Source organism: Trachurus trachurus, assembly GCF_905171665.1.
Source record: "Trachurus trachurus genome assembly, chromosome: 15".
NCBI classification, from domain to species: Eukaryota; Metazoa; Chordata; class Actinopteri; order Carangiformes; family Carangidae; genus Trachurus; species Trachurus trachurus.
The window spans coordinates 623,823-649,300 of NC_139906.1; the positions used below are offsets into that span (position 1 = coordinate 623,823).

The window sequence follows — 25,478 nt, forward strand, 5'->3', positions numbered from 1 at the left end:
TCTAAATATGATGATAATGTGTCTTGTAAGCCCTGATAGGCTGGTGCAGGACACGTAAATAAATATAAATTCATTCATTCATTCACACACACACAGAGAGAGAGAGACGGGAGGCTGTGATTGGTCGGTACCTGAGGATGGAGAGCTGCACGGCGCGGTCGGCTCGGTGCTGCTCCATCAGACGCACCAGGTCCTGGTAGGTGTCACGGCTGTGGGTCACCTGCACACAGAGCATCAATGAACCAATGACAGCTGATCGATCATTTCATTTCCCTTCTGATACTTGTGCTGCGGGTATCGCCCGGCACCGAAACCAGGGGTTGCATGAATTCAGATTTTTTAAAGTCGACTCTAATGTTATGAAAGTCGAGTCGACGTCGACCTTTCGCTGATGACGTTCATATTTTTCCCATCATAACTGAAATCACAGGAGGAGGGAAAAGCTCTGCAACAATCTGTATTCACTGACTGACGCTCACGCACAGAAATAAGTCCACAGAACAGCAGCTTTATAAACAACAAGCTGTAAATCAGTTTGGTTTTTTGTAACACACTCCTATACAAGTGCAAAAGATAATACTATAGCTACTGTCCGTTAAACAATTAAAACGTCTCAAAACGTCATTGTGGAGCAGTAAAGTCGACTAGTCTGTGAAACCCCTAGTGTATGATTAGAAAGAAATCAATTTACCGTACTTTCCGGACTATAGAGCACCTGAGTACAAGCCGCACCAGCTAAATGTTAAAATAAAATACATATATAAGCCGCACTTGAATCTAAGCTGCAGGTTTTTATGTTGTAACATGAGATATTTACACAGAAAGACAGTAGAACTGTGACAGTCTGTTCTGGTTACGCTCCTCTCCTCCATGTGCATCTGTTTACAATGAAGCCGGTGAAAAATCAATAAATGGAGCGGTGGATAACGTTACATAACATATACAATGTTACGGCGCGTGTGTTTGTGTAGTCTTAACCGTCATCCAGGGCTCCAGATTAACTTTTTTTACTAGGAGCACAGTGGCCCCTAACTTTAACTAAAATTTGAGGAGGGCAAGCAGAAAATTTAGGGGCGCACACCGAAATCGACTTGCAAAGTACATTTTCACATTTCCTCTAATTATCACTGTATCACTGATAAATACTTTGATAAATGCAGAAACTATAATGTTTAAAATTCACATTTTATTGTGCAACAGTTTTAATAATAATCACAAGTAGACAACATGTGGTAAACTCTCTGTGTGTGTGTGTGTGTGTACCTGGCTGCGCTCCTCCTCCAGCTGCGACGTGTCGTCACACAGCAGCTGCTCCAGAGTCTGAATCACCTCCTTCGTGGCCGTGAGCTCCTTCAGACTGACCACCAACATCTGGAGCTCCGTGTCCTTAAAGTCCAGCTGCTCCCGGCTCTCTGACACACACACACACACACACACACACACACACACACACACACACACACACACACACACACACACGGTCAACTCAGCATCAACAACACAACACCTGTGTGTATTACAACTCGAAGTTCCCCTCACTAAATAATAACACACCTGTTAAAGTGTAGGACGTCATAAATCGGTCAGAAAAAAGCCGTTAATTAACGAGGGGTTAGGGGGGACGAGTCCAAATAATTTGACGTATTTGAGCATTTTATTTTAAAAAAGTAACGAAAGTTATTTTTCCTGGTACCGTATTTTCCGGACTATATGTCGCACAGTTGCATCTGTCAAAAAATAAGTCATGAAGAGGAAAAAAGACATATATAAGTCGCATTTATTTTTGAAACATTTAATTAATAGCTGGGTCTCATGTAATGGCTGGGGCTTTGTGTACACGAACAAATGAAGGCCGGCAAAGTCCGGAAAATACAGTAATTAGTTCCTTTTATGATGTCATAACTCGGTTACAAACTCAGTTATATTTGAGGATAGTAATATGTCACTATAACTAATGACTTTTTTAAAGGGACAACCAGGAGTTTCTATTTGGTTATAAAAAGTCTCATATTAATGTGGATGAATCTACGTTACCACTTGTTAATGGTCCATTTTAGATAAATCTATGGTTTTGTCTCTATGGTTATTTTGTTATTATTAGTGGTGGTGGAAATGCTGGGCGAGCCGACCAGCGTTTCTTTACTTTAGGTTTCGTGGCGAGTCATGAGAATAACGCCGCCGTATGAATCTCCGTTTATGGTGGGAACTACGACGGTATGTGATCGTCTTCCAACCTCTGACTTTAATTCTTGATGAATGAAAACATGAGTCTGTCTTGCGCCGGTCAAAGAATTTCACGGTGCGGAGGCTCATAAATGTAGTGAGAAAACACTTTGCTTTAACAAAACTCCTCGTTGTCCCTTTAAAGTAAGGAGCCCAAACCCGGTCCTGAGGACGAGGTCTGGTGTCTGGTGTCTGGTCTCTGAGGGGGGGTGAGGAGGTCTCACCTTTGCTCTCCAGCTTGTGCACCATGGAGATGTGGTTGAGGGCGATGATGGCGAGCATGGTCTCGGCGCGGGACAGGCTCAGGCACTTCTTGAGGACGGCGGTGACGTCGCAGGCGACCAGCTGCTCGGCCAGGCTCTTGTGGTTGGAGATGAGCATGATGATGACGAGGAGGCCGTTCCTCACCGAGAGCATGCAGCTGCAGAGATGAGACGAACGAGCAGCTCGCATCAACGTTCACACTCACAGCATTTTACAGGACTTTTCTACAGTCTGACAGACGCGTTATTACACAAAACACTAACACATCCTCCTCACATTCATGCTCTGGAGAAGTCTTTTACACAGTTGTAGCCTATTTTGTTCATTTAACTAGTTTGTTTCTATGTTTATTCTAGGGATGTGCACAGTTACCCGAGTACCCGGGTACCCGAGTAGGTAATCTGCTATCCGGTTATGAATTTATTATCCGGTTAACCTAGGATTAAAAAAACGGCACGTTAGAGCAACAGTCTAGTGTCGGATCAAACTACATCATCATGCCGTGGTTCGGCTTTCTCTTTTCCACTCTCTCGTCACACACACACACACACACACACACACACAGGACCCCCGCGGTCGCTCACCCCTTGGTCTGCAGCATGAGGTCGATGGCGGCGGGGATGGCGCCCAGCAGCCCTCGGGCGCCCTCGGGCGTGGCCGAGCCGATGCTGGCGAAGATCTCCAGCATCATCTGGGTGCCGGACTCGGACAGGGGGACGCTGCTGCCCACGCTGCGCAGGTCGTGTTTACTGGCCCCGGTGATGACCTTCAGGGTCTGAGGGAGGAAACACAGCTGCTGATTGGATATGAAGTCTGAAGATGAAGATGAGCTCTTAAACTTCTTTAACTCAGGTAGAAGAGACCGAGTCTCTCTGTGCAGCCACAACCGCCTCAAAAACTCCTTCATCCCTCTGTCCATTAAACTTATGAATGAGCAGCTGGTGTGATGATGTGTATGAATGTCCGTACATCTGCCACTATCTACTCTCTGAGGCATATTGCACTTTAAAGAGCAACTAAAAGTCAAAGTCAAAGTCAGCTTTATTGTCAATTCCACAATATGTACGGGACATAAGAGAATCGAAATTGTGTTACTCTACTAACTAAACCCCTAAACCACTTTTTTCTGCTGAAAACAAATATATTTGGGTATAAGGTAGTGTTGTTGGTTGATTCTGGTCCAACTTTTGACATTTTAGTCAAAATATTTCAATTTGGTGTATTTTGTAGTAAAAATGTAGAGTGACTGCCCTCTATGGGTTGAAACACGGCTATTACAATCGAATTTTTCTATTGGCTGAGATGGAGGCAGATGACGCTTTGGAGGCAGCTTTCGTCACCGGCCACCAGCTCCCCGACCAATCAGCACCGGCTGCTGCCTGCCGCTAACGGTTGCTAGGCACTCTAGCTGCTCTGCTGCGGCTAACGGCTGCTAGCAGCTGCCTGGATGGGAATCGTTAGTGCGGCCGGCGCTAACGAGCCGCTAACGGCTCCGGTGTCCGCTCCTAGTAGTGTCCACGCTACTAGTGCTGTCAGAGTGAGAGAGTTAGTAGCTTGTTAGAGCTGTATCAGAAGTGTTTATTACTTTTTTTCCTCCTTTGTGTGATTTCGCGGGTGTGAATGCAGTGCAGGGGGGAGGGGGGGTCGGAGAGTGCTCCTGGAGCCCCGCCCATAATCAAGGCATTTTTTTGAATTTCCAGCATAGAGCACGTCATCCAAAACTGAGGGGTTTAGTTGCTCTTTAATGATTTTACTGTATGTTTTTAGTAGCTACTTTCCTGCAGCTCTTCTTTTGTGCTGTTTTTGTCTTGTTGTGAAGCAGCACTGCTCTCTGCCCGACAGAAATCTCTCCCACGGGAGACTAATAAATGATTTTGAACTTTGATTGGCCGCTGAACACCCGTGATGTCATCAGATGGCGCTACGCTACACGGCGGCGGCGGACGTGCGACTCACCGCCAGCGCCAGCTGCTGCACCTGCGTGACGGAGCAGAACTCCTGCATGCAGGACAGCACGGCCTTCACGCCGCCCTCGGTGGCGAACGACACCCTCCACTCGTAGCGCAGCATCAGCAGGTGGGTGAGGCGCAGGCAGCTGGTCACCACGTCTCTGGAGGACGAGGACAGCAGCTCCACCAGCAGCTTCAGCACCTTGTCCCTGATAGAAGAGGACACACACACACACACACACACACACACACACACACACACACACACACACACACACACACACACACACACACACACACAGACACACACAGACACACACAGACAGACACACAGGGTGTTTATATGACAGTTGTCTCAAAGGAATTTTAAATGGAAAGCAACTGGACTTGGTTATTTGTCTAGGAAGACGTTTCACCTCTCATCCAAGAGGCTTCATCAGTTCATGCTTCATGAGCATTCGATTTAAAATTCCTTTGAGATACTATGACCTGGACAAATGAGAATATACACAGGCTTATGACAGTTGATAATCCGACTGTAACTCAAGTCCATGTAAACGTGTCAGTCCGACTCAAAAAAAACTTGACTCTACTCGACTAAGCTAATGAATCATTCAATATCTATCCGGACCACAGACATCCTAAAATCAACGGTTGAAGTGATCATGATAGTTCCTGCTCATTAACAAGCAGCCGATCCCCTCGCTGCTGCGTCCTCTCAGCATGGACACAATATTTACATTTTTAGTGAGAGAACCACAAAGTGCATCATCACTGCTTGAAGATTTTTATCTCCCTCTCCGAAATTTGGAACACAAAATAAAAACGCATGTGAATAAAACGCAACGGACTCAGTGTGCAAGAAGCCTAGTGTACGTAACGTTTTTTGTCGGATGACGGATACGAAAAACGCATGCGAAAAAAACGGACTCAGTGTGCAAAGACCTTTATGGTGCCTTCATGTGCTATGGTAATTATGGTAAATACCAAAAGACGACGTGAAAAGTGCACATGAACACCCTCTCATGTGGTATTTTCCACTGGGCAACTCGTAGAATTTTTTGATGCCCGAGCTGCCGAGATGAGAATAACCTTTGACCTTTTCAACATGGCGGCGAGCAACGCAAGATTGGTTAATGGTAAGCAAGGCAATTAGCTTTTAGAAAACAGTTAGCAGCTCTTCACTTAATGTATGCGTGCATGTAGAGTAAAAAAAAAAACGCTTTTAAAAAGCTAGCTAAATAGCCAGCGCTAAATCTCCATGAATATTAATATTTACCGTTTGAGTTTTGATAATTCACCTTCTTGCTGTAAGAGATGAACTAGGCAATCCAAGATTATTTTACCCCATAGATATATACACGTAGACGCCGCACGTGTATATATCTATGGTTTTACCCAAGTAACAAGTCTGAATCTGTGTGTCCACCATCTTTATTTTCTCTGTACAACAACAAAAGCACGTGAACACAACGCACTGGTAAATACCAGGTCACAAGTGGAAAATACCATCTGTACCAGAGCACCTGAAGGCAGCATTATTCCGACTCTACACCCCCAGGTAAAGAGGCCACGCCCCCTTACCAGGCCCCTCCCCCCCTCACCTGATGGTCTGGGCGGAGTCGCTCCTCATGGAGTTCTTCTCCTGGGAGCCTTTGTCCTCCAGCAGTCTGGTGATGAAGAGGAGACCGGCCAGCTGCTGGTTCTGCTCCGCGCTGCTCTTCCTCAGCACGTCCACCACCTCGCCCAGCTTCTCTAGAGCCGTCTTCTTGCCCTGCAGCCGCGGGTTGTTGAACACTAGGGGGAGACACAGGCAAGGCATCTTTATTTATATAGCACATTTCATACCAAGGCAACTCAATGTGCTTTACATAAAGACAAAACATAAAAAAAAAAGGCCGGTGCATATTCTCATTTGTCCAGGTCATAGTATTTCAAAGGAGGTTAAATCAAAAGCAACTGGAATTAGTTATTTGTCTAGGAAGACGTTTCACCTCTCATCAGTTGCGTACATGAACTGATGAAGCCTCTTGGATGAGAGGTGAAACGTCTTCCTAGACAAATAACTAAGTCCAGTTGCTTTTGATTTAACCTCCTTTGAAAAAAAAAAAAAAAAAAGAGAAGCCATAAAACAGAATAAAAACAAACAGAACACTAAAAACAGAGTTAAAAGCAAGAGCAAATAAAAGTAAAATAAAAGAAAATAGATAAAGTTTAAAGTTCTTAAAAGAGTGACTGGTCCCTCTCTTTATTGTGACTGGTCCTTTATTGTGTCTGGTCCCTCGCTTTATTGTGACTGGTCACTCTCATTATTGTGACTGGTCCTTTATTGTGACCGGTCCCTCTCATTATTGTGACTGGTCCTTTATTGTGACTGGTCCCTCTCTTTATCGTGACCGGTCCCTCTCTTTATTGTGACTGGTCCCTCTCTTTATTGTGACTGGTCCTTCTCTTTATTGTGACCGGTCCCTCTCTTTATTGTGTCCGATCCCTCTCTTTATTGTGACCGGTCCCTCTCTTTATCCCCTACAAACACTTCCTGTTGTGTAGCCCCGCCCCTCCTGGCCCCGCCCCCTTTGGCCCAGCCACCCCGAGGCCCCGCCCCCTCGAGGCCCCGCCCCCTCACCTTTCATCTTGTCCTCCAGGTCGTCAGGGAAACCGCTCTCGTCCTCCGTCGGCAGCTCGCTCTCGGTCTCAGAGCCGCCGACGCCTGAATCGACCGCCACCTCCTTCTTGGCCTTTTTAGAGACGGACGCCATCGCTGAGGAAGAGGAGGTGGCAGACGACGATGAAGAGGAGGAGCCCTGAGCTCCTCCCCCTCCTCCTCCTCCTCCTCCTCCTCCTCCTCCTCCTCCTATAGCAGAGGAGCCCAGAGAGCTCTCCGCTGGAAGACAGAGACACAGTCAGACATGTTGGACACGTTGGACACTCTTATCTATTGATGAGGTGAATGCCTATCAAACATGCCTCTTCATCCATAAGTTCTAGGGCTGGGACGATAAACTTTTCTCCCGATTCGATTCTTCTACGATTTTTTGGATGCCGATTCGATTTAAATTGCGATTCTACGATATTGCCAATTTTCTCGATTTTCAGTCTGTATTTTTAACACCAGTGAAACAGTTGAATGATTATGATTGTCTACAAACTATTCCAGGAACCACATTTCCCCAAAAAATACAGGTAAGTCAGTTTTTAAGATTTATTCAGCAGCAATATATATGTTTAGTCTCTTACACTTTATGCAGTCCAAGCTTTTGAAAAAAGTAAAGTATAAAACAGGCTTCTGAAAACTTTCTGACAAAATGAGATATAGACTGAGGTAAAACTGCAACATTTTAACATTTATCTGCACACAAACACTGTAGGAGCCTAGAAATTAACATACTCCATTAGGGGTGGGCATCGCCAAGGACCTCACGATACGATACGCATCATGATACTTGAGTCACGATACGATATGATATTGCGATATCCAAATATTGCGATATTCTACATAGTTCACTGAAAAATGTAAACGGCATTATGCATCTTAAAATCGGAGTTGTATGTACATCAGATGATAGTGATAATTCATGGGACAAACTGAGTCACAACAATGTAATTCAAATGATCCATGCCATTTTATTGTAACTATACAAGTGCAAGTTACAACAACATATTTGCATGAACAACACACTGTCTGAGGTAGCAGTACAGTGACACCTCGAGGAGCAGAGGTACGGAAGTTGTACCGGATTTACGTCTGAAACATGATTTATTATTTGAAAAAAATCTATATATCGAAATATCGATATTCAAATTTTGAATTGATATTGTATCGCAATACAAAATATCGTGATATATTGCCGTATTGATATTTTTGCCCACCCCTATACTCCATTATAAAGTGAACTTAAACCCTTTTCAAAACCTGTACTCACTGTATGTAAAAAAGGCTAACAGATGCACATTGCACAATATTAAAAATAAATAAATTTTAAAAATCGATTTTTGAAAAGAAAATCGATTTAAAAATGGTCAAAAAAGATATCTTGATATTTCTGTGAATGGTATTTTTCTCTCACCCAGCAGCTCCTCGTCGTCCAGGCTGCCGCCGCCCCTCCTCAGGTAGTGCTTGGAGAAGGTGTGCGAGCAGAGCAGGTCGCTGAGACACGACGACGGCAGCTTCTGCTTCAGGTAGTGCAGCAGCTTCTTGGCCACGTCGCCGGGGACGACCAGGCCGATGAGCGCCGCCTCGTCCAGCTCTCCGTCCTGCTCGTCCAGGCTCTGCAGCAGCAGCGCGTTCACCTCCAGCTGCTGCTTGGGCTCCAGCTTCTTGATGAAGAACAGCAGCTCCCACCACTCGGCCCGGCTCAGCGCCGCCGGCTCCACCTGCACGCCGTCAGACAGGTAGGGCAGCGAGTAGAGGCCGCCGGGCGGCTTGGAGAAGAAGGTCTGGCTCACTGAGGACGATGAGAGAGAAGAGAAGAGGGGGGGGGTCAGAGAAGAGGGAACTCAGAGACCGAATCTCCTCGTTGTTTACATTCTACTTCCGGGTAGAAAACCAGCTGTAATTTGAATGAGAACTAGGGGTGTCACGATTTCGATTTTTTATCGAAATCGATCGAAATTACGTCATGGTCTCGAGCATCGAAGTCAAAGAGAGTATCGACGATCCCCGACGATTCCATGCATTATGGAAATTGCATGTAGCCCATCTTTTGAAATAAGATTTACTGTACAAAATTTGATGACTAAATCCAATGATCGTAGACTAGAGTAGTCTGAAAATGGCATAGGCCTCTGTGCTGTAAGAAAAAGAAAAAAAATCGAGAATCGAATCGAATCGTGGATTTGGAGAATCGTGACACCCCTAATGAGAACAGTAGTAACGAATGAGAGTTTAGCTATATATCATATTTTTCACGCCCTATCACCGTTTAGACAAATCTGAAATGATTGAAGAAACATTACTATTTCTGTGTGTATGTTTTGTGTTGCTATGTGTTGTATTTATTCAGTTTGGGGGAATCACAGTGTCTAGAAAGCATCAGTGGCTCAGCTGACAGGGACAGCTAACGGTAGCTAAGCTAACGGCGGTAGCTAAACTAACGGTAGCAGCTAAGCTAACAGCAGGACGTCAGCTGTTAAAACCCTCCCGTTGTGGGACACGACATGAAACTACTCCAGTTAGCTCAGTCATGTTGGAACTCAGATATCCGCTGGAGAAAATATGTTTTCATGGAGCGTTTATTGAGTCACTGAGTTATTAAAGTTAAACAGGTAGCTAACCGTTAGCCCGGCTAATCTATGATAACCATGACTAATTACAAAAATGTGCACACATAAATAGTAATGTTTGTCCAATCATTGGTTTTATAAACTTTACAAACATCAGATTAGTCTAAACGGTGATATAGTGACATGAAAAAGTAGATAAATATAGTGAAACTCTCGTCCGTCACTATTGTTCTCATGCTGGTTGTGTTCAACCCTTTACCTGCGGTGAGTTTGAGCGTCTCAGTGAGCGAGGAGGCTTTCTCCTGCGTCTCCTTCTCGGCCTGGCTGCTGCTGCCGCTGCCGAGGATCTCCACCATGTGCCAGTGGACCCAGTAGGTCCTCGACAGGGAGCTCCAGAACACCTGCAAGCACAACCAGAACGGAGGGAAACGTTAGCGGTCGGGCTGTGGGATTATTGCCTCTACATTTCATATTGTGGATTGTCATCGCTCTAGAGCTTCACACGATCTAGCAACAGCTCCGTCAAAAACAGAACGACGGTGCTGAGACGTGTGTGGTCAGACGTTCAACATGCGTGATGTTTCTGCTTATTGTGCGTGTAATCTGTCAATTAAAACCTAAAAAGTATCTGCAACGCTGCTGCATCCCATCCTCCACCTGACATGCAGCGCACATTCTGCTCAATAGGCAAGGCGAGGCAAGGCAATTTTATCTGTATAGCCCGTTTTTACAAACAGTTTGTCTCAAAGGGCTTTACATCCCATCATAACAACATCCTCTGTCCTTAGACCCTCACATCCACTGAGGAAAAACTCCATGGAAAACCCTTTAAACAGGGAAAACCAGGAGAAAGCTCAGGGTGAGCAACAGAGGAGGGATCATCACCCAGGACAGAGATGTTGTTACAGAAAAGAAAACCGTTTTATAGTTTATGACACAGAATGTGTAAAATAATACAACACACCTGCCGTCACTCCAAAGCATAATCCTTAGACCATAAAGTATTTGCTGATGGGTGGAAACATTATGTGTAAAACCATTCCTTTATTATTGTAATTATTGGTGAAAATAGCCGATCTACAAGCTCACAATGTGTTGCAATGTGTTGAACTTAAAGGTGCAGTATGTAAGAATGTGGCCAAAAACGGTTACTGCAGTCAAATTCAAAACACAGCGATCTGGTTTTTTCTCCCAGTCGTAGCAGCAGCTCAGTGGACCAGACCGGAGGCTGAAACGCCGCTGACGCCACCGTGACTGGGAGAGAGGGCTAGGTGGCGCAACATGTAAACACGTAAATTCAAAACATAAACATGATTTGCAGTCTGCAAAAAAAGATTTTTAATGCGAATACTCTGGCTGTACTATTGTTGTTGGTGAGTTCATCATGTTATATGAACATTATTCCTGAGTCTCTGTGACATATTAGGAGGATTTTACGGCCAGTTGCTTTACATTTCTTACATACTGTACCTTTAAAGATCTGCTATCTTCACAACTTATATTTGTATGATGAAGTAGGGCATCAATTCATGAAAAAAAAAAAGTTGAAATATGGAGATAAAAGGTTTCTGCCCAACAGAAATCTCCAATAGCCTGCTTATTGATTTAAAGGGATAGTTCAACATTTTGGCAAATTGTCCCATTGCCATAATCGCTATAGTCATAGCAGTAGGTTCGTTACCTTTAATTGTCGGTGTAAGCTATTTTTAGAACGGAGGAGCGAAGCGGCAGGCTGCTCAGAGCTACTCTATGGAGGCTAATGGAATTTCTTGGTTTTCCTCATCAAACTCATCAAATACACAACCCAACAACTCCAAAACGCTGTCGTGGACACGTTGTGAGCTGTACAATCACCACGCTATGAGATAATAACGGAACGTTACGAGACGGAGCCGTTTTAGAGGTAAATTCATGCAAAACCGCTGATGCGCGTTGTGTTCAGGGACAGTTTTTCAGCAAGCAGACTCTGTATTTACCCTGTATTTACCTCGAAAACGGCTCCGTTTCGTAACGTTCCATTATTATCTCATAGCGTGGTGATTGTGCAGCTCACAACTTGTCCACCAGAGCGTTTTGGAGTTTGGGGATTTTGTATTTGATGAGTTTGATGAGGGAAACCAAGAAATTCCATTAGCCTCCGTAGCGTAGCTCTGAGCAGCTTGCCGCTCCGCTCCTCCGTTCTAAAAATAGCTTACACCGCCAAATAAAGGTAACGAACCTACTGCTATGACTATAGCGATTATGGCAATGGGCCAATTTGACAAAATGTTGAACTATCCCTTTAAAGACTAGACTTTTTTTTTTTACTAAAACTGCAGTGTTTCACATTAATTAACGAGACTGTGGTGGCCACCCGCCACAGTCTCTCAGAAAAAAAAAATTGAATTTTTTTTTTCCTTTTCTCACGTGTGTCTACGTGCGGTGCGCACGCACGCGAGAGAGGCGGCAGGTTGAGAGGCTGACTGGCAGAGATGAGAGCTGGTGAAACACTAGCATGGTTATAAAACACCATCTCTGATCTCTGCCTGCACATAGATACACAGACACGGGCGCACGCTAAATGCGCTATATCGCTACGTCTCACCTGCACGGGCGGCGAGCCGTCGTTGCTGTAGCGGAACTCTCCCTCGTCGCCGGCGCTCACCTCCTCGTAGTCCTCCAGCATGCGGACCATCATGCCGCTCTTCAGGTTGTCCTGCACGTACTCCACGTAGGCCGAGCGGCTGGCGAAGTCCGACCGCGTCTTGAACCCGTTCCCCGTCGTCGTCGTCGTCTTCTTCTTCGGCTGCGTTGCCGTGGCGACGGCGGCCGAGGCTGCTGCCACGGCGGCGGCTGCTGCTGCGGCTGTAGCGGGCGCCACGGCGACGGCGGCGGCGGCCGAGCTGCTGCTGCTGCTGGCGGGAAGCACCACGACGGGCGACGTGCAGAACCGCGGCTGGAAGATGGAGCGGAGAACGGGCCGCGACGCCTCGTCCGCCGCCTCCTCGCCGCCGCCGCAGACCCCTCCCCCCCCGGAGCGGTGGCCGCCGGCGCCGTCGGGCGGCTGGCGGTTGCGGTCCCATCCCATCACGCGCACCAGCTCGGAGATGAGGTTGGCCATCGCCATGGTGAAGTCGAACTCCCGCTGCACGCGCTGCTGCTCGGCCTGGTGGGCGGAGCTGGAGGAGGAGGAGGCGGGGGAGGGGCTGGCGTCCGCTCGCTCGGCGCCGCCGCACGACTCCGCCCCCGTGTTCAGCTTGTCCATCAGAGACGTGACGCACAGGTAACGCTTCACCAGAGAGAAGAGCAGCTTCCCCGGGATCTACACACACACACACACACACACACACACACACACACACACACACACACACACACACACACACACACACACACACACACACACACACACACACACACACACACACACACACACACACACACACACACACACACACACACACACGTTAGAGAGTGGAGGCATGTGGCGAAAAATAGATTCACATAAGAATCGCAATTCTCATTTAATACGATTCAGAATCGATATAAAATGTCCCAAAATCGATTAAAAAAAATAAAAAAACGAAACAAATCTGGCTGTCGGCCTCCGTTTCCTTAGAATTTAAAGGCAGCTGTTTAACTGCACTATTGTTTTTAATAAAGAAGCACTTTTAATTTTGTTACTTAAAGGGACAACGAGGAGTTTCTATTTGGTTATAAAAAAGTCTGATATTAATGTGGATGAATCTCCGTTACCACTTGTTAATGGTCCATTTTAGATAAATCTATGGTTTTGTCTCTATGGTTATTTTGTTATTATTAGTGGTGGTGGAAATGCTGGGCGAGCCGACCAGCGTTTCTTTACTTTCGGTTTCGTGGCGAGTCATGAGAATAACGCCGCCGAATCTCCGTTTATGGTGGGAACTACGACGGTATGTGATCGTCTTCCAACCTCTGACTTTAATTCTTGATGAATGAAAACATGACTCTGTCTTGTACCGGTCAAAGAATTTCACGGTGCGGAGGCTCATAAATGTAGTGAAAACACTTCTCTTTAACAAAACTCCTCGTTGTCCCTTTAATACGATTCAGAATCGATATAAAATGTCCCAGAATCGATTTTAAAAAATATAAAAATGAAACAAATCTGCTGCTGTCGGCCTCCGTTTCCTTAGAATCTAAAAGGCAGCTGTTTAACTGCACTATTGTTTTTAAATAAAGAGGGACTTTTAATGTTGTTACTTCAGCAATATGTGATATTGCTTTTATGCAACAGTTTCAACGATTCCATCTAAGCATGGATACATGTTTAAACTCAATAAATGTGAAAAAGACACTTCAGTCATTATTAGATCATGAGGATCGTTTCACACCGACAGACTGAAGCAGTGTGGCGTTGTGGCGTTTAATACCGCGATTAATTGTGAAAGTAAGTAATCATGACATCCCTAGTTTCACAACTTATGTGTGACACTCTTCTATGATGAAGTAGGGCATCAATTCACAAAAAAAAACAAAAAAACAGTTGAAATATGTTGGGGAAAAAAGTTAAAAAGTTGAAATATGGAGATAAAAGGTTTCTCCAATAGCCTACTTATTGAATTAATTTGTTAAAGGACTTTTTTTTTTTTTTTTTACTAAAACTAGACTAAAACCCTTTTGAGTTTTCGTCGACTAAAATGTCTTGTAAAGCCGACTGGAGTAGATCATGAGGATCCTTTCACACAGACAGACTGAAGCAGAAATCATTAGGAATCTAATCGTTTTGAATCAAAAATTGATTTTGAATCGAATCGAATCGTAGCCCCAAAACTCAGAATCTAAAGATTCCCAGCCCTAGTGTGTGTCTCTCTGTGTGTGTGTGTGTGTGTGTGTGTGTGTGTGTGTGTGTGTGTGTGTGTGTGTCCCTGTCTCTACCTGTGGCAGGTGAATCCCCTCGAAGGAGATGCCGTGCTCCTCGGACGACGTGGTCTCGGCGAACAGCTCCAGCAGCGTGTAGCGGTTGTCGAAGTCCATGTGCTGCTCGATGCCGTCCTGCTGGCTGAGGGACAGGAGGACGTAGGCGCGGCTGCCTGAAGGACACACAACAGATATACACATTTATATATACTTATTTATATAACATATTTATATATACTTATTTATAAAACGTAAAGGTGAAATCCGGCGATCTGATTGGTTGTTAACCGTGGTATAATGAGCATATACCACGGCTACTATTCTAAAGCCTTATCACAGCGTAGGCTATCACTCCGCCTCAGGCACGTATGACTGGTATGAATGGAAGTTGTTGTCATGTATCCATGACAACGGACTGTTGCAGTCCGTAGTAAAAGACAGTTGATGTTTTTACGATGTTAAAAACTGGACTAAAGTAGTTGACTTCACATGTTTAAGGTGAACTTTCACCTCCAGAGGGTTAACAATGGTAGAGGGGACTGAGCAGTGACTTTCACCTGAAAAAAATGCGGAGGAAAAGACGAGCTGCAGAGCTACTTGGAGCTAACGTCTGGAGAGGTGGGACTATTTTTTTCACAGTGAGGCTATTTTATTGGATAATATGTATTTGGTTGAATAAAACTACATGAAATTGATTGTGTATCCCTCTTTCATTTTGCTCCTCCGCTTCGCGTCGGGCCGAACAACGCCCCTTAGCCGTGGTATAATGAGCATATACCACGGCCTGTCGTGATATATTGCTTAAATATACATATAGATATATACAGTAGATGTATGTATTGAAGCCTGACACAGGCAGAGCAGTGAACTGAGACACTGGGAGCTTCCGCTACAAAACAAGCTTGAAATATAGACTTATTTAATTTTTTTCGGAACAATTTCTCATGTCGGGGCTTCAATACAAGACGGACATTACAGACGAGCAGCATGGAGGTATTTGGATGTTTTTTGGTGTGTCTTTTTGTTACGAAGACAGTTGGTATCCATTTGCAACCGTCATATGGACATGCAGTGCTGAAATTTCAATTTTGGGTGAACTATCCCTTTAAACTGTGACCGATTCTCAAACAGTTCTGATACTAATGCATATTTAAATTCACAAATAGTTGTAATCAATCATGGACTTTTCATATGAAACAGAGAATTTGAGACAATGCAACTTCATTTCTCATCTACTTGCAATTGCATTTTTTTTTTTTTTTTTTAACCACTGTTGAAAAGTGGAAGTGGCGACTTTCTGCCGGCACGCCTAAAACTTTAAGTTAAGGGGGGGGGGGGGCTGTCACTGTTCTCTTGTGGATGTCAACAAAGTTTGTTGAATGAAAGAAAAAAGAAAAAGAAAAAGGAGCTGAACCAGCTGATGAAATAAAGATCAATCATTGAATATCTGATAGGAATGTAAAGTTTCATTTCAGTGTAAACGTGGTTTCAGTTTTTCCCACAGTCAGTGAAGTAATCACTCAGAGCGACAGGAAGTGGGCGGGGCTTAGCCTGCTGCTCGTGGTCATGTGACACACACATGTTGTTGGTGGTGTGTGTCTCAGCAGGTGGAACACACACACACACACACACAGTAGCACACACACACACACACCCTGTGTTCGACCTGGTTGCCTAGCGACAGTGAAACAAGCAGAAGAACACAGTGATAGCGATCAGCGGCGTCACCGTGAGTCAGGATGATTCGTGGCTCCGCCCACTCCTCTCTGCTCCGTCCAATCCCAGCCCTGCTGCCCCCCCCCCCTCTCCTCCTCCTCCTTCACTCTGATTGGCTGAGAGCTGAACGTGTCACCGCTCTACTTCCTGTTTGGGCCGACGGGCTGAAGCAGCGTTAGTTAGTGAGTCAGAGTGAGACCTCTCCCTGCTGACGTGGATCTGCTGCCCCGATGACTCATGGGAAAAAACCTTCCGGGTCCAACAGAACCGGTCCAACAGAACCGGTCCAACAGAACCGGTCCAACAGAACCAGTCCAACAGAACCAGTCCAACAGAACCTCCTCAGTGGCTGCTTGTGAATCTTATGAGTCCATCAATGAACTGATCAGACAGAGGAGCTGAGGGACCGGGTCTGATCCGGTCTAATCGGGTCTGATCGTTTCTAGTGACGCAGCGCGCATCCGTGAAACATCGCCGACGGACTTTGTCCGGACCAGTCGCGAGCTGCCGCCGCCGGCGTTGTGTTTCATTGAAAAACCACACGGTGACATAAATGCAGCAGACAGCTCTCCTCCTCTAACTTCACACTCTCATCACTTCTCTTCTTCATCTGTTATGATGGTTGCTGCAGCTTTGAGGCTCATTACCGCCACCTAGACTGGAGTGAGGACTCGACTTTTTTTTTTTTTTTTTTTTCAATATTCATTCAGACGTATTCGTCGTGTGACTGTGTGCACCGAACCGTGACCCCCGTACCGTGACGGCACAGGACGAATACATATACCGTTACACCCCTAGTATTGACCTGTATTGATCAGTATTGATCAGTATTGATCAATAATGACCTGTTTTGATCAGTAATGACCTGAATTGACCTGAATTGACCTGTATTGACCTGTATTGATCAGTATTGACCTGTATTGATCAGTATTGATCAGTAATGACCTATATTGATCAGTATTGATCAGTATTGATCAGTATTGCGTGGTGTTGTAGTTACCTGCGTCGTGTGATGCGAGCGCCCGCAGCATCTTGCCGGCGCTGCGTCGTGTCTGCGTCTCCTTGTTGCAGAGCAGCTCCATCAGCAGGTTGAGGGCGCCGGTCTCCTTGAAGACGCCGACCAGCGAGCCGATGCCGGCGTAGGCGCTCAGCACGTGGATGGTGTGCGTGATGCTGATGGAGAAGTCGTTCTTCTTGGCCATCTGCTTGCGGGCGCGGCGCACCAGGTTCTTCACGTCCTCCTTCATGTCCGACAGCTCCACCTCGTCGAAGGTCACGTCGGACGGGAACTCGTCGGCGGCGCCGCGGTGGCCGCCGTCGGCCGCCTCTCCGCCGTGCTGCCGCTGCTGCTGCTGCGGCCGCTGCGAGTCCGTTTTCCTCTTGCCGAGCAGCGTGGGGCAGTTGGCGTAAACGTCCTCGGTCGACATCCACATCAGGATGTTCTCCGGCTTCGTTTCCCCCGACGACGAGCAGGAGGAGCCGCCGGAGCCCCCGCCCCCGCCGCCGCCGCCGCCGCCCGTCCCGCCGGCCTCGCTGGCCCCGCCCCCGGGGCCCGAGCCGTCGTCCAGGGTGACGAGGCACCAGCGGATGAGGTACTCCGTCTGGCCGTCGTGCGTGCGGCGCTGGCGGATCAGCTCCTCGGGAAACGCCTGCAGCCGCGGGCCGAGCTGCACCAGCAGGTTCCCGTTGCGGCGCTCGCCCACCATGGTTGCTATGGAGACGGAGGAGGACACACGTTAGAGCAGCGGTTCTCAAAGTCAAGGGGCAACTTTTTCTAGAAATTTTACCACATTTTCTAATAAAAATGTAAACACGTTTTTCGACATTTTTACCATTTTTTTCTAGAAAATTGTTAGCCTTATTTTTTTAAAGAAATTTTATCACTTTTTTCTAGAATTTTTTTTTACTTTTTTGAGAATTTTTACCACTTTTTTCTAGAAATGCTTAAATGTTTTTTGGAGTAATTGTACCACTTTTTCCAGAAATGTCTCTACAATATTTCCAAACATTCACGCCATCGGCCCTAATATGAACGTACATTGACTAAAAAAGTAACGTTCTTCAGTCTCAGAACAAATATTTGTGTATTTCTGTTTTTTCTTTTTGGTCCAGTGGGGGTCCGTGGTCTAAATTGTGTCACTTTAAGGTCCTTCATGTAAAATATGGAAACAGAAACTGATTCAGTAAAACAACGTAGAGTTTCTCTGCTCATGTGAGGACAGTGTCTCAGACTCTATGCTCCTCTGGACAGGTGAGAGAAGCAATAATATGCAAATGAGTCCCCACCACAGGTGACTCTGAGCCTCCATCACACCAACGGTCACTTTATTATTCAAATCTCACACCTGAACTTTTCCAAGGTCTCGGTCTCTGGATTTAACCACAAATGTCTCTCAAATAATAATTCAATTCAATTCAATTCAGGAAATCAATAAGTTGAAATCACCTATTATCTATTACAATTCAAATTGAAGTCACCTATTTCAAATTTCAAGCCTTCAACGGTTAAACTATAAATATGCAGGATTTCTACATTTTCCTCAAACTTTTTATTAACATGTTTTACTTTTACCCTTCAGATATGATGTGGTTATTTTTAGTTAACTACTTCTATATTATTCTACATTTACTCTGCAGATATTGTTTAATCTATATTAGTAATGGTTCAAAAATGTTTTCAAACTCTTTTAAATGAATCTGAGTACACTTTAACCTTTCAATTTCTTCATACTGATCTTCAACAATTCAAGTAATTTCCAACCATTTCATATTTTTTCATCTCTTCAAGATTTCTTCAGCAGTTTCTCAACTTAGTTCAGCATAGTTTCAACAGTTTATTCAGCTCATTCAGCTTCCAGCTTTCAGCATTCACCCGTATTTCCTTCAGGAAATGCATTCTCTAGTTCAAATAGTTGTACTAAAGTCTCTGCTTGTGTTAAACCATGTGAACAACTTGGTGTCACCACCAGTGTCAACATGGGGAGGAGACTTCTGCTGTTCTTCTGTTCAATACAAACTTTGTTTACATTAAAATATGGTTTAGATTTAGATTTTACATCAAATCGCCATCGTCGTTTCTTTGTAGCTGAGGAGGAATAATGTAAATATCAAGACACATGGTTATTATTATTATAATGAGGACTGACTGGTACTAGTGAATAATAACTGCTCCATCACTGACACCGTCAGCTGTTTTCAAACTGTTTTAAATAAATCTGAGTGCACTTTAACCTTTCAATTCATTCATACTATTCTTCACTAATTCAAGTAATTACCACCCATTTCATACATCCTCCATCTTTCATCTTCTACTTTTACTATTCAGATATTGTTTCATCTACATTAGTAATGGTTCAAAAATGTTTTCAAACTGTCAGTTTTAAAGCAGATATCAGCTTCACGGCCGTTTCGGCTAATGCTGCGTTCAAGGCAGGCTTTTGAAACCGTAAGTTACAGCTTCAAGTCACAACTACGACTTGGTAGCGTTCCAGGTAACCCGTAGCTCGTGTTTTTACCATCCTGTTGTCTGTGAAAGTTCCCTATAACGGCCACTCGTAACTTCCGACCCGTGAACTCGTACCAGATCGAACTGGTATGACTTCACAGGAAGGAAAAACACAAAGTACGAGTTTCTTTGAACGCACCATGAGTTAGCAGCCCCCGCCCTTGTCAGGCATCAATTGGTCCTCGTGCTACGTCACCACATTCACGCGCATCCCTTGGCTGCACACACAGCCCTTCATGCCGTTCTCTCTCCTCATTGGATAACACTTGTATCCCACAAGGAAAATTTTCTCCTCGGGTTACAGCAGAGCAGAGTGACGGAGAGACTCGTGTTTAGGCTGAAATACTTCATGTAAGTGATTGCTGACGGAAAATAGGACTATTTAGGACTTATATTAACAAAAACATTCCACTGATATCTGCTTTAAGTAAATCTGAGTAGACTTCAGACTTTCAATTTCTTCATACTGATCTTCAACAATTCAAGTAATTTCAAACCATTTCGTATTCTTCATATATTATTTCATCTCTTCAAGATTTCTTCAGCAGTTTCTCAACTTAATTCAGCATAGTTTTAACAGTTTATTCAGCTCATTCAGCTTTCAGCATTCACCCGTATTTCCTTCAGGAAATGCATTCTCTAGTTCAAATAGTTGTACTAAAGTCTCTGCTTGTGTTAAACCATGTGAACAACTTGGTGTCACCACCAGTGTCAACATGGGGAGGAGACTTCTGCTGTTCTTCTGTTCAATACAAACTTTGTTTACATTAAATATGGTTTAGATTTAACATCTACATCAAATCGTCTTTTCTTTGTAGCTGAGGAGGAATAATGTAAATATCAAGACACATGGTTATTATTATTATGATGATGAGGACTGGTACTAGTGAATAATAACTGCTCCGTCACTGTGACACCGTCAGCGGCTCTGTGGCTCGGCGCTGCCCGGTCGGAGTGAGCCTCTGCCGGGGTGAGTTGGCCGCCGACAGCCGCTCGCTCGGTCGGGCTGCGTCTAATACCTGGACCACCAGCTACTAACTAGTCTGACTCACCGACAGTCACACAACCAGCAGCCATGACAACCGTGACAACCCCACACACACACAACACACACACCGACCGTCAGTTGACCACCACCACCGACGTGACCGTTACTGACGTCACGCCGTCGGCGGTTGACGCAGTTCTCCTCCTCAGCAGCGGCGTCAGGAAGTAGCCGCGTCCCTAATATAACATGGATGTGTTATATTCCCTAACGGTACCTGAACGCAACAGCTAACAGTTAGCTAGCACCGTCTGCTGCTAGTTAGTTAGCTCAGAGTTTGTTCGTTTGTTTGTTTGTTTAATTTGCTTCACATTAACGGTGACTTCCGGTCACTTTAACCGAACAACAGCGTCATAACCCCCCCGTTAACCCCCGTTAACCAACCAAACAACCGACCAACCAACCAACCGACCTGTAGCTAACTAGTCCACACCGTAAAGTGACGGCTGTTCTGTTCAGTTCGCGGGCTAATAAAAGTCGGTAACGTAACTTAACGGTAGCGGCGCGAGGACAGGTTTTAATCATCTAAAACGTTAACGACGCTAACGTTAACCGCGGATGACGTCACTCCGGTTAGAGCAGAGAGAAGAAAGTTCAACTTCTGATGCAACGTTAAGTTAAGTTAGCTGCTGCTAACAGAACAGAAACTAAAACACAACGTCGCGCTTTGCTTTCCTTTTCTGTGTTTTTATCTTTTCTTTTTATCAGGAAGAAACATATAATACGGTAGCCTACAAAGTCATTTCAGTACCATTAGCCTACACCCATACAGACATAACAGAGCAAAACCAAAACATGTAAGTTAGGCCTATTTGGACAGTTGTGTTAACATATTCTCCAAGCTATCAGGCTACTCCCCCTTTCATTTTACAATGTTTTAGGCTAAACAACATTCACATTTACTCATTTTTCCATCCAGATGAATAGACTAATAGACTTCAAGCCATGTAATAGAGACTGTACTTGAAGCAGTTCAGGTCTCCGTGATGTGATCTTAGGCTATATCTGATCCACTTAGACCACCAACTCTTAAATTATCTCTATGATGTAGCCTAGATTTCGTGAACAGTCCAACGTCGCTTTTCTATGTAAAAGCTGTTATTATTAATAATAATAATAGTGCAGCTGGCTGTGTGTGTGTGTGTGTGTGTGTGTCACTGCCCACTCGGCTGCTCTCGGCTTGACTCGGCTTGACTCGGCTCGGTTCGGTCCAAGTGGAGCTGCTGTGTGTGTGTGTGTGTGTGTGTGTGTGTGTGTGTGTGTGTGTGTGTGTGTGTGTGTGTGTGTGTGTGTGTGTGTGTGTGTGTGTGTGTGTGTGTAGCCGAACCGAGCCGAACCGGGCCAGGCCTGTCCAGCTGAAGCCCGGGTCAGGCAGGAAACACAGACACACACAGACACACACGCGCCGCGGGGCCCAGGTGAGTCCTTACCGGCCGTGTCAGTCACCGTTCCCTTGGTGACCGTCTTGCCCCTCGCCTGCTGTTTTCTCTTCCTGCTGCGGGTGTTTCTCTCCGTGTTGTCCTGGTTTTGCTGCGGGTTTTGCTGCGGGTTTTCCGGGCTGTCCGGGCTCTCCGGGCTCTGCTGCTGCTGCTGTTGGATGCGCATTTGCGCCGCACAGTGACAGGAACAGCGTCACGTCCCAGTCTCTTCTGCGGCTGCTCACACCCGCTGCTCTTCTTCATGGCGGCTGGTGGTGGCGCACAGGGAATCGAACAGCGGCCCCTTGCTGCAGCAGCTCGTATAGACTCTCTGTAAAGACATGCAACAACGGTCAATACCAATAATACTCCTTCTTTATTGATAATATTAATATAAACACTCTGTAAAGACATGCAAAACAGTTAATATTCCTACTTTACTAATAATATTCAAATAAACTCTGTTTAAAGACATCCAATAACGGTTTATAGTCCTACTTTACTAATAATATTTATCCAATATCAGTTAATATTCCTACTTTATGTATAATATTCATATAAACTCTCTGTAAAGACATGCAACAATGGTTAATACCAATAATACTCCTTCTTTATTGATAATATTCATATCAACTCTATGTAAAGACATGTGCAACAACAGTTAATATTCCTACTTTATTTATAATATTCATATAAACGCTGTTTAAAGACATCCAATAACGGTTTATAGTCCTACTTTACTAATAATATTTATCCAATGACGGTTAATATTCCTACTTTATTGATAATATTCATATAAACACTCTGTAAAGACATGCAACAACGGTTTATATTCCTTCTTTACTAATATTATTCATCCAATAACGGTTGATAGTCCTACTTTATTTATAATATTCATATAAATTCACATCCACATCCAACAACGGTTAATATTCCTTCTTTACTAATAATATTTATCCAATAGCGGTTGATAGTCCTACTTTATTTATAATATTCATATAAACTCTGTGTAAAGACATCCAATAACAGTTAATATTCCTTCTTTGTTAATAATATTCATGATTATCACCTGTTTCATTTGGGATGAATGATGTCTGAAAAAAAAAGTTAATTCATGTGAATTACATACTAATATTTCTATGTCATCAGACAGAAGACTGTTTATTCATCCCACACATTGGAAATGTGGTTGTTACAGTAGCATTGTAGCATACAAGGTAAAAAAAAACATAAAATGACATAAAGCAAACATAGAAAAACAAAAGTGAGAGAGATAAAGACATTCTGTACAGTTACGTGCCAAAGTATTTCAAGAGTTATTTACAAAATAGAATAAAAACCAGGCTATATTTACAGTGTTGATGAGGCAGAAAAGAAAGGATGTCACAGATGGGGGGAGTAGATATGGGAGTGTTGTTGTTGGACATAAATAGATAAAAACTGTAAAGTGTGTAAAGTACAGCTGTAGTAGTGGATGAACTCCTGAGATGTGGCTGTGCAACGAGGCAGATCAATAGAGCAAGACGGTCAGAGTCCAGCTGCAGGTTGTTACGGGTCAGACTGCTGCTGCTGCTGCTGATGATAACATGTTGCTGCAGCTTCACTTCTCACAGGGTTTCTCTTGTCAATACGTGATCAAATCAACTTTACAACAAAGTTAGAAAGAGAGACAACGAGCAGCCCAGGTTCTGAGGACGGTCAGGTACAGTATCAATCAATCAATCAATCAATCAATCAATCAATCAAAATTTATTTCTACAGCACGTTTCACACAGTTAAATGCAACACAAAGTGGTTTACATAATAAAACAACCTGCAGCCTCAGCACCGACGCCTGTAGATGAATGTGTTCTGGTGCAGCGACGCCTCCTGACCGACAGGGGGCGCCAACGTCTCAGCACTGACCCAGAGCTCAGTGTTTACACATGGACAACGTGTGTGTGTGTGTGTGTGTGTGTGTGTGTGTGTGTGTGTGTGTGTGTGTGTGTGTGTGTGTGTGTGTGTGTGTGTGTGTGTGTGTGTGTGTGTGTTTAATAATTCAGATTCATCAAATCAATCAATAATGTTGATCAGAGATCGATATTTGTGGCGTCATCATTAGCCTGAGGAGAAACTAACACGTCGACAATCTTTACATTTTAAACCTTTAAAGGGACAACGAGGAGTTTTGGAAAAGCGGAAGACAGACTCATGTTTTCATTCATCAAGAATTAAAGTCAGAGGTTGGAAGACGATCACATACCGTCGTAGTTCCCACCATAAACGGAGATTCGGCGGCGTTATTCTCATGACTCGCCACGAAACCGAAAGTAAAGAAACGCTGGTCGGCTCGCCCAGCATTTCCACCACCACTAATAATAACAAAATAACCATAGAGACAAAACCATAGATTTATCTAAAATGGACCATTAACAAGTGGTAACGTAGATTCATCCACATTAATATGAGACTTTTTTATAACCAAATAGAAACTCCTCGTTGTCCCTTTAAAGCAGAAGTAAGTGATATATTTGTGTTAATATAAGTCTTAAATAGTTATATCTTCCAACAGCAATCACTTACATAGAGTGTTTGGTCTGAAACACGGGTCTGTCAGTCACTCTGCTCTGCTCTGAGCCCAGGAGAAAACATTTATCGTATCCTACAGTTTTTATCCAATGAGGAGAGAGAACGGCATGCAGGGCTGTGTGTGCAGCCAAGGGACGCCGTGAATGTGGCGACGTAGGGACGAGGACTGTTATGGTGCGTTCCAGGAAACTCGTATTTTTCCGACCGTGAAGTTGTACCAGTTCGATCTGGTACGAGTTCACGGGTCGGAAGTTACGAGTGGCCGTTATAGTGACTTTCACCGGTAAAACAGGTCGGAAAAACACGAGTGGGTTGCCTGGAACGCTACAAAGTCGTAAGTTGTGACTTGAAGCTGTAATTTCCGATTTCAAAAGCCAGCCTGGAACGCAGCATTAGCGAAAACGACCGGATCACTCACTTCTGCTTTAACTAACGACACCTGAGTCTGTGTCAATCCAACACAGAGTGGCAGCAGCAGTGTGAGGCGTTCAGGTGAGCTGATGTTTAATGTTTAATAATGTTTTAAATGGCAGTGGTTCTCAAAGTTAGGTTAGGTTAGTTTATTGGTCTCCACCAGGGAGAAATTTGTTGCGGAGACACAGGGAACATGTTGCATACATAAAAAACACATACAGTACAAAAGTGCGGTCCGGGGACCCCCAGGGGTCCTTAGGAGGGTTCAACGGGGT

At 44.6% G+C, this 25,478-nt stretch overlaps 1 protein-coding gene across 4 annotated transcripts in view; it reads right to left on the reverse strand.

Annotated features, from left to right (window-relative positions):
• cul9 (cullin 9) overlaps nucleotides 1–22,429 on the reverse strand; it is a 58,241-nt gene extending 35,812 nt beyond the window's left edge. For all 4 annotated transcript variants that reach the window (XR_014595959.1, XM_083987731.1, XM_083987730.1 and 1 more), the window contains exons 1-13: nucleotides 22,234–22,429; nucleotides 17,254–17,964; nucleotides 14,556–14,710; nucleotides 12,244–12,960; nucleotides 9,919–10,060; nucleotides 8,504–8,881; nucleotides 7,063–7,320; nucleotides 6,041–6,233; nucleotides 4,444–4,645; nucleotides 3,072–3,262; nucleotides 2,448–2,644; nucleotides 1,264–1,412; nucleotides 132–220 (exon numbers count right to left, since the gene is read on the reverse strand). Coding sequence is in view for 3 of the 4 variants with exons in the window: in XM_083987731.1 (XP_083843857.1) it covers nucleotides 132–220; nucleotides 1,264–1,412; nucleotides 2,448–2,644; nucleotides 3,072–3,262; nucleotides 4,444–4,645; nucleotides 6,041–6,233; nucleotides 7,063–7,320; nucleotides 8,504–8,881; nucleotides 9,919–10,060; nucleotides 12,244–12,960; nucleotides 14,556–14,710; nucleotides 17,254–17,964; nucleotides 22,234–22,408 (3,557 nt within the window). In the remaining variant the exon portion in view is untranslated. The remainder of the gene's footprint in view (nucleotides 1–131; nucleotides 221–1,263; nucleotides 1,413–2,447; nucleotides 2,645–3,071; nucleotides 3,263–4,443; nucleotides 4,646–6,040; nucleotides 6,234–7,062; nucleotides 7,321–8,503; nucleotides 8,882–9,918; nucleotides 10,061–12,243; nucleotides 12,961–14,555; nucleotides 14,711–17,253; nucleotides 17,965–22,233) is intronic.
• Between the last annotated feature and the right edge of the window lie 3,049 nt (nucleotides 22,430–25,478).